A 9,662-nucleotide genomic window follows, 5' to 3' on the forward strand; every position below is an offset into this window, starting at 1 on the left:
TATCCATCTCCTCACTTTGTGGTCAATCCAGAAACAGTCGAGAGCAAATCTTCGTGCATCTGGGGACAGGGGAGGCTGAAGGTCCTGCATTCAGGGACGGCAGGCTGAGGGGCCTGGGCAGTGGTGATCAGCACACAGGGCAGAGCCCTGGCTCTCAGCCCCCCAAACAGCATGACGGGACAGACATGCACTCCACGGCTCCCGACAGGAAGCCTCTTGTAGAAGGAAAGGAGATAAGCAGGAAACCAAATTCCAGAATCGCTAGCAGAGAGCAGACGGGCTCGACTGCAGGGGTCTTGCCCGATACCACCCAACCCCTGGACTGTAGCAAAGCCCCCGAAGTCAGGCGGCAACACACTGTCCAGACAGGGTAGGGAGGGTGGACGTGACTGGGGCCTGGGCCTGGCCGAATGGAACGCGCGCCGACAGTGTCAGGACAGTGGCCCCCCCAGGGCCGGGCACAGACCAGCAGGAGGGATGTGAACGAGCCCTGGCAAGACAGGCGGGAAAGACACACGGCTGGTCTCGTGAAGCTCACGAGACTGAGTGCGGCACTGCTACCAGACTGTGGGGGCTGGACCGTGGTGGAGGAGGTGGCCAGAGAGTCCCTCCGTGGGAAGCAGAGTGGAACAGGAATCACAGGACTCTCCATGGTCCTGAGGAGAGCCCCAGAGAGGGCGAGAGGAAGGCATGGCAGAGCTGGCATGTGAGGCCGGGGCCCCACCTTCCCAAAAAAGCTAGTTCCTGGTTACTGTTTATCATCAAGGTTCTCCCTGGCCTCCCAGTACAGAGGCAGCCAGCCCCGTGGGGAGGGGTAGGAAAGAGCCACGAGGGTGGGAGGCAGGGAGGTGGGTGGGGTCTACTGGGTCTTCTTATCTTCTGGGGGGTAGTAGGGCGGTGGCGGAGGCTGGCTCTAAAGGGAGGAAAGAGCAAGTCAGAGGTTCAGATGAGCCAAGGTTTCCCCTGACCCCTAGCCTGTGCGGCCGAGGGGAGGCCACTCGCCACTCACCGTGGGCATGTAGACGTTGTGCGGGTTGCCAGGATTGTAATAGGCACTGGCAGCTGCTTCTGCGGCCTTGGCCTCAGCTACAGGAGCAAACACACGACAGGTGTCCGCAGTTCTCCATCCAGCCCGGTGAGCCCCAGTCCCCACCACTGATGACCCAGGCCATCGGCAAAAGCAGCAGCTTCCAGAGCACCAGCTGCGTGTTGGCACTGTCCTTTCCAGTCCCTTGTCACATCTCACCCCATGTCACAAGCCCACCAGTGGTCCCGTGACCATCTGTTTATGGAGATGAGAACACTGGGACATATGAGGGAAGCCACACGACTAGCACAGGGACAGCAGGCACCGCAATCCAGCTCTCTGCCACTAGGCCACCACCCTGTTGGTTCCTTGGGGTGGTCTCTAGGCCAGGAGACCTCCCCTCATTTGGGGCTCCGGTGGCCCAGGGGCCTCACCTGCAGGAGTGGAGGGGACATCAGGGCCGCTGACTGGAGGCTCCATGGGTCCAGGATAAGGTGGTGGTGGGGGCTGCACGTATCCCATGGCTCCGTCCATCATGGGAGGCCCTGGATAGAATTCTGCTCCACAAGAGTGACAGGGACCCAGTAAGCAGCAGACCTCGCCCTCTGAGAAGGCCACCTCCCAAAAGCTGCCCCGTCTAGCTCCTCGGGGCACCTTCCAAGCCTCTGCAGCAGTTATTTCTGAAGCGAAGGAACAGGTCTTCCCTCGCATCCCCTGCCTGGAAGGGGTGCTTAGTCGGTGGGGTTAAGGGTGGGCAGAAAAGGACACACTCACCAGCTGGGGGCGGTGGGTAGGGGTAGCCAGGAGGGCAGGGGTACACTCCACTGGCGACTGGCGGGGGAAAGACATAGGCCCCGCTGGGCATGTAAGGGTACCCATAGGCTCCATTGGGGGCTTCACCTCTGGAGGCTATAAGTACAAGGGGAGAGAGAGATGCTCTGAGTGTCACCTGCCTCGGGCCTTGGGGAGGGTGGCCCCGCAGAATACCACAGGACCGTGCCCACAAACGTGTCCTCTCACCATGCCACTCCACACTTGCACTTGGGTCTGGGGATGCAGGATGGGGAGAGGCCAGAGCCGGGCAGGAGATGGGAGGTGAGTGATATGGGGGCCCTCGGGACAGAGTGGAGGAGGAGCCAGGGGGTGGTGGAACACGTGGGAGTTTAATGGTTGCTTAATTTAGTTTAGTGGTTGGGTCTTTTGTTTTTATGAGGCCACAGTAAAACGCTGAGTCCAAACAGCTTTGTCAGGTTTCTGTAGACCTGCTCAAGGCAGAGGAAGCCCAGGCTCTGCGGTGTAAGAGGGGACGAGAGTTACAGCTTTCTCTCCATCTCCCAGCTGGTCGGCTGGACCCAGATACTTATCTCTTGGTGCTCATCAAACAAAATCAAAGGAAAACAAGGTCAAGTAAAAACCTGACATGTTCAGTGTGGCCTTGGCCCCTAACGTTTAGAGCCTGGATACCTTGTGATGCCACCTGGAGCATCCGTTGTCCAAACTCAATGGCACCCCCTGCTGTAAAGGTCAACTTGTAGGAGGTGGAGCCTTCCCAGCCGCCTGAGAAGGGGCAAGGACAGTAAGAGAACAGCACAGGGAAAGAAAACAAGTTATGTCTGCAGTGATGGCTCGTGTCCTCCCAGCACCCCCACCCCACTGCCTGGGGACCAGAGGGCAAAGGCTGGGATTTCAGCCTTCCTCCCACAGCTGTTTCTCGGGCCCGTCACTCACGGACCACCTGGTGCTACATACTGGCCTGGCTCCTGCTGTGCGGCGTCACCTTCTGGAACAGCGGCTTCTCCATAGAACACGCTTGTCCTCCCACCCCAGCCCAGTAAGAGCACGAGCACAGGGTGACACGGTCTGGCTTTACAGCTAACAGTGTGCGAGGTTCTCTCCACCCGCAATAAAGCCAGCACGCTTGGCAATAACGAATGTTTCAAGTTCAGAGCAGATCGCTCATCCTGAGGGGGCCGAGGACAGACCCTGCCTACTCCAGCTTGGCTTCAGCCCTAAGGGGAATCAAGAGCCCCGCAATAGCAAGCTTGGGCCTGGCTGGGTGTGCAGGGCCAGGGTTGTCACAGGAGCTTCCGGTGTCTGCAAAGGTTCAGGTCCTGTCCAATCTCCCCAGGGACAGCTGCCTCTGCATGGCAACAGGACACAGTCCCTCCACACATCTACACTTGTGCACACTGCCCAGTGCACAAGTCAATCATTCCACTGACTTCACCCTCTCCAGAGGTGACTGAGCTACCAACATTAATCCCAGCATCTCCCAGCTCTGGGCAACCAAAACCCACGTGTGTTCAGTGCTGCTGGATGACCAAATTGTCCTTTATCCTGTGGTACCGGGGACTGAACTCAGGGCTTCACATGTGAAGCACGTGCTCTACCATGAGCTACATCCCCAGCCTTTCTTCTTTCTTTCAGTACTGAGGATTGAACTCGGGTCCTTGTGCTTACGAGGCAGGCAGTGGAACCACTAAGCTAAAACCCTGGCCCCTCTTATTTCTGAGAGAGGCCCTTGTTAAGTTGCCTACCCTGGCCTCAAACTTACAATCCTTCTGTCTCAGCCTCCTGATTAACTAAGAATTATAGAGTTGTGCCCCCCTGTCCAGCTCTAGACATTATCTTTTTAGTTCTTGGTTTTTATTTTCTCGTGGTACTGGAGATTTTAACTTATGGGCACTCTACCACTGAGCCACAGTGGGAGGGCTAGGGAGCCCTTTAAAAAAAAATTTTTTTTTTGTACTGGGGATCGAACTCAGGACCTTGTACCCTCAAGACAGGTGGCAGAACCGCTCAGCTAAATCGGTGGCTTTTTTTTTTTTTAACTTTTTGAGATAGGGTCTTGCCAAGTTGCAGGAGGGACTCAAACTTGTGATCCTTCCGCCTCAGCCTCCCTCAGTGCTGGCATCACATGTGTGATACCCAGCTGCGGGCATTCTTCTTGAAGATAATACAGAGCTGGGAAATGGACAAAGCTGAGGCAGTGCGTGCCCAAAGGCAGTGTCCCCAAGGTGGCAGTCAGAGACACCCAGAGCATCTCCTCGGAGCCCCATTTGTGTTCCTGAGCTCCCCTGTCACCTACCTCCTGCTTCAGCCTTTACAGTTCCCTTGATATAGTTTGCGCCAAACACAGGCTGCTTGATCTCACAGTCCTTCATCAGATAGAACGGCATCATGAAGGACTGCATGGCATCCTTCCCCTTGGACAGAAAGATGACCTGTGGGGAGAAGACAAGGGCCCTCTGTGCCAGAACCACAGCCCACTGGGCTATCGCTTCCCACCCATTTTCTGTGTGCAATGAGTATGCTGCCAGTGCTGAGGTGGGCAGCCTGTCCCAGGACCCAGAGGCCCTCTGCACCAGGTCCTCCCAGAGAGCTCTGCAAAAAACAGGCCTCAGTGCCGCCTGGGCACTCGCGAACACACAGGAATGTGCTGATCACAAACTGTGAGCAGGACAGACTGCCGTCACCAAAGTGGTGGAGGAGGAGGCACATGTGGGGCATCAGAAAGGGGCCTACAACACAGTAAGTCCCCGACTTACGAATGCACTCCGTTCTGAGAACTATTTTTAAGTCGGTTTTGTCTGTGAACCCACAGTGAGTCTTATACAGTTCATCTGTGAAAGGTCGCACCGTGAATGTTCGTAAGTCCAGGACTTGCTGTACTAGGGAAAGGGAGGTGGAGGCAGGGTGGGCAGGGCTCCAGGAGTGGCAGAATCGGCATGAGCCTTGCCAAGAACCATGGTGGGGCCTCAGCCACTGTGGCCATAGTGACCTTCCTGCAGATGGCACTCTGCCCCAAGGCAAGAGCTCTCCACTGTGCGCCTGGACAACCCCAGGGGTTTCAAAACCATGGGCTGGACTCAATCTGACTGTGGAGACCTGAGTTTCCAGAGACGGGGGTTTGACAGTCACTGCATCTGCTCGCCATGGTGACTTTTCGAAACAGGACGATGCACTCCCCTCCCTGCAGTCATCTGCAGGTCTCACCAGTAGGCAGCTGGGCAGTGACCCTGCTCTGAAACTCCATTCATACTGCTTTCTCAGGGTCTGTGTGGCCAGCTCTTGGGCACGGCCCATACTGCAGTCTGGCACTTCTCTCTGTGGGGTTCTGCTGGGCACTCTGCCCAGTTTGGAGGCCATGCTCAAGCCACTGTATCCTGTTTTTAGCACATTTTTCACTCTGGATATGCATGCAGGGCTCCCAGGATACTCCAAACCGAAGTCATCCTGGCAGCAGCATCCACTCTAGAGATTTGTGGCAGCGCCTCTGAAATTTGAAGATTCACCACGCAGCATTCAGCTCGGCTGCACAAAGAGCCCAGTGGTTCTAGAACTGAAGAGCATGTGACAGACAAACAGGAGAAGCAAGGCACCAACATTCACCAGGGTTTAGAGGCCACCAGACACACGAGGCTGAAGCCAAGAGACACGGGACCGTCCAGCCAAACTCTCAGGCTGGGCAACTCACCCGGTAAGGGGTAAGGTACACGGTACCTTTCTTGGTCCCTTTGAAGGCTTCTGGCACGTTCTTCATGTCACTGAATGCAAGTTCCACATGATCGTAGGACATGAGGATGCTGAGAAGAGTAAAGAGGAAGGGGCCTGATGAGACAGTTGGAGAAGTTACCTGTCACCCTCGAGCACTAAGAAAGGCTGCTTAGCACGCTGTCTCAACAGAGTTGTGAGGAAACCATTAATACAGTCATGGAAGAGACCAGCAAGTGGGGGCCCAGAGAATTTCCTTAAAGCCATTTATACAGTGTCCACGTTACCAGCACTGCAGCATTACTGCTGAGCTCTCAGAGATGCCCTCACCCCTTGAAGTGGGTGAGATGACTTGGGTTCTCTCTTCTATACACCCACCGACCCCTTGCCCCAGGTACAGAGGACTGAATTCGGGAGTCCTGAGCTACATCCTTAGTCTTTTCAAAATAGAAAGACAGTATCTCACCAAGTGGCCCAGGCTTGCCTCAAACTGTTTGACTTCCTAAGCATCTAGGCTTACAGGCACGAGCCACCACACACAGTCACACTTCTATTTTCCTTCTTTCCCACCATCCCTTTGCTCTTTCTTTTTTACTGATGACTGAACTCAAGGTCTTCAGCTTTGTTTAATTTCTGAGATGAAGTCTCCCTAAGTCACTGGCATGAATTTGAGATCTTCCTGCCTCAGCCTCCCAAAGTATTGAGAGTACAGGAGTGTATTACCATGCCAGGCTGACATTTCACTATTTTAAATATTAAAGTTGAAACCCTGGACTTAAAATTCTGTTATTATGAGCACAGTTTTTTACAGAAATGAGGCTAAAGCACTTTTTACTTTTCTTTTCTTTTTTTTTTTAGGTTTTTGAGACAGGGTTGTGCTGTAATTCAGGTTTAGCCATGAACTCACTATGTAGCTCAGGCTGGCTTCAAACTCTTGGCAATCCTCCTGCTTCAGCCTCCCAAGTGCTAGGATTACAGGCATGTACCACCATGCTCCAGCTAAAACAAGGGAGACTTTCACCTGTAATCCCAACACTTGGGAGGCTGAGGCAGGAGGATCACTGTGAATTCGAGACCAGCCTGGGAGCCTGGGCTACATAGTGAGCTCCAGGTCAGTCTCAACTACATAGTGAGACCCTGTCTCAAAAAACCAACCAAACAAACAAAAAAAAAAAACAAAAAACAAAACAACCAAACAAACAAAAAAAAAAAACCCAACAAAACAAAACAAGGAGACTTTTATTTAATAGCCCTGAGCCAGGTAGGAGGCCTAGCAGGAAAGATAGATTCTTGTCCCAGAAAATCTCACTAAGAGAAAAAGAAAGTCCCAAGAGACAGTGCTAAGCGACATCAAAAGTATTTGCCCAGGCCCAGGAACTGGTTCTCACTCAGAGATGCAACAAACAAGTGAGCAATGTGATGTTTCTCTGATTACATGATAAAAAAAAAAAAAAATTCAATGCACTTTGTTCCATTTATTGACCTCCTCCCCTCCCAAATACCACAACTCTCTTGACTGGGTAGGGTGAGAAAGAGAAGCGGCCCAATAAAAGGGGCATCAAAGAGGAAAGAAATGACTATCAAGAACAGGCTGGGCCCCTTGGGCTGCGCAGGTAAGGTGCAGATAGCATTCTGAGGCCTGGGTCCCTGCCCGCCTTCCTTTTCCTCCAACTCAAGCACTCCCAAGTGACAGGACACAGGCTGCGCGCGTCCGCCTTAACTGGGCCTAAACTCTGACTCCACCACATCTTCCCTGAGGATTCAGGCTCCTCCTAAGGCCCTCTGCCTTCAATAGGCAATAGAGAGTGAGCACAGCTCAACCCAGGGTTGGGTGGTCCAATTCTCAATGCCTAAGGAGAGAGAGAAGGGTCCAAGGAGCACAGAGGTCAGAGGGCAGGGGGTGGAGAGGATGGAACACAACGTTTAAACTGAGAGACCTCGGCTCTGGAGAGGGAATGAGCCAACAGATACTGGAGAGAAAAAGGCAAGCAAGGGGTAGTATGGACGCCTGTGATCCTAGCACTCGGGAGGCTGAAGCAGGCTCTAGTGAGTTTAAGGCCAGCCTTAACTACATAGTAAGACCTTGCTCAAAAAACAAACAAAAACAAAAGAGAAAAGCAAGAGCTAACCTTTACAAAAGACCCCCCGTCTTCCCAGCAACTACCTTAGGGAGCTGACAAGTGTTACCTACTTAATTTTATTTCTGGGGCCTCAGTTTTTCACTTGGAATAGGAGAGCTTCTGGAATCTACTGGAAGGCTGTATACCGGCAGCTAAACTTACAGACTTTGGGACCAAGGCTCCTTTTCCGGAATCCACGTCTTTGTAAGCTACTTAACCTCACTGGGCCTCACATCCCCTACCCACAAATGTGTGTAATAAACTGCCACACAAGATTTATGTATTAAATAAGGTGGAAGAGTCGCAGCTGCTACCGGGTAGTAACAAGATAGTAAACGCCCAATAAAGGGCAATTATTTTTGTTGAAGTCCCTACCCGGCCCTTACAGTCACCGAGTCTACGAACGGGTTTAAGAATGACCCCCAGGCTCCACTTACCCAAATCCCGTCCCCATCCAGCTGCCCAACCGCACTATGCCCCCGCTGATCGCGGCATCCCCGCCCCCCCAGCCCCGCCCGGCCACCAGCGCTCCATCAGCTGCCCTCTTTAAGGTTTATTCTCCACTGCCTGCAGCCCACTCCCCACATCCTCGACACCCGCCCTTCGATTCTCCAGGATCCTTCCGCAGTGTTTTCACCTTTCCGTGTTGTTGACGATTACTCCGCCGCCCTCCGAGTGATTCTTGTTGAGCGCCATGGTCTCTCCGAAAGGGGTCCCGAGACTCGCAACACACTGCGCTTGCGCTCCTCTTCAGCCCGCCTCTAATGGCGTCGTTCTTATTTCAACTAGCCAATCATAACTCCTGAATGGAGGCTGAGCCAATCACTTGAGCCCGAGTGTCACGTGATAGTAGTTTACTCCCTCTCCCTTCCCCCTAGTACACCCTGCATCACAAACAGATTGATGACTACAATTCTCAGCAGGCCGCACTCCCACAACTCGGCCTCTTCCTATGCTGGGGGGAAGAGGTGCATTCTGGAACTTGTAGTCTTCCAGACCATAGGGCGAGTTTGACACCCTACCCCGCCCCCTCAGACCGAACTAAACAGCTGTTCACACCCTCGTTAATTCTGAAGGCCCCGGATGCGTGCTAATCGAGCGCATTCTGACTGTAACCTGAACTTGGTGTGTGAAGCGTTAAACAACCACTTAAAGGGCCCCTTTATTCTCTTGATAGACTTTTTCTTGCGTAAGAGCAGGACACCTGTGTGTGGTTTTGCCCCGTCTTGAGTAGTCAGTGCGGCCCTACAGATGAGCGAAAGACCCCCGTCCTTTACAGGGCGTAATGGACTGCCCAGTGAGAACAAACTGCCACACTTGAATTAAGGTCCTCCAGGTGGGCTACGAAAACCTGTGAGGGGAGCGGAGGCTGAGCCATGCACCCACCGCCCATCCTCCGCTTGCTTTCCCTGTAGCCAAAGGAAGGGAGCCCACCTTCGCCGCCTCCACCTCATCTGGCCTCGCGGTGGCGCTGCTCCCTCTAAAATGTTAGGGCTTTGCAATCCAGTCCGCCCTTCTGGGTCTCGCCTGGAGGATTTGAACAAGACTTGGAAAAACTGAATGATACTAGATGAAGTGCGAGACCCACAACCAGATGATATGATTTCCAAAACAAAGTTGACTCTTTTCAGCTCGTGATTCAGCACTTGGCGCCTGCACTACAACTGTTATCTAAACTCCACCCCAAGCTGAATCTTTGAGGGAGCTTGTGGGGTCCTTAGTCCTCAGTCGACTATTCTCTTGTGTATTTAATCTTTTTTTTTTTTTTTTTGTACTGGGGATCGAGCTCAGGAGCTTGTACTTGCAAGAGAGAGGTGGCGGAACCACTGAATTAAATCCCTGGCTCTTGTGTATTTAGTCTTAAGGGATCAGCGTTTGATTTCCTGAAACGTGCCACCCAACCTCCCATCCACCTGCCTGACTTAGCTTTTGAGAAAGATTTTCTCCTCTATGACAAAAGAAAAACTGCTGCCCTGGAAAATACTGTATTATGATGAAGTCCTTCGCAAGATCATGTTGGC

General features: G+C 53.0%; 1 protein-coding gene across 2 annotated transcripts; it reads right to left on the reverse strand.

The window, feature by feature from the left end:
• Nucleotides 1-15: 15 nt before the first annotated feature.
• On the reverse strand, nt 16-8,413 carry Wbp2 (WW domain binding protein 2). 2 transcript variants are annotated; one of them, XM_010618414.3, is made up of 8 exons: nt 8,279-8,413; nt 5,505-5,613; nt 4,116-4,251; nt 2,492-2,584; nt 1,802-1,936; nt 1,462-1,584; nt 1,010-1,086; nt 16-913 (listed from the first exon to the last, which is right to left on the reverse strand). In XM_010618414.3, exons 1-8 carry the CDS (start codon nt 8,335-8,337, stop codon nt 860-862), a joined length of 786 nt encoding a protein of 261 aa, XP_010616716.1. In that variant the 5' UTR covers nt 8,338-8,413; the 3' UTR covers nt 16-859. The 2 variants fall into 2 exon arrangements, with proteins under 2 accessions (XP_010616716.1, XP_010616717.1); XM_010618415.3 differs by lacking the exon at nt 1,802-1,936.
• Between the last annotated feature and the right edge of the window lie 1,249 nt (nt 8,414-9,662).

This window comes from Fukomys damarensis, unplaced genomic scaffold (genome assembly GCF_012274545.1).
Source record: "Fukomys damarensis isolate Sample0158 unplaced genomic scaffold, DMR_v1.0_HiC HiC_scaffold_23, whole genome shotgun sequence".
In the NCBI taxonomy this organism is placed as follows: domain Eukaryota; kingdom Metazoa; phylum Chordata; class Mammalia; order Rodentia; family Bathyergidae; genus Fukomys; species Fukomys damarensis.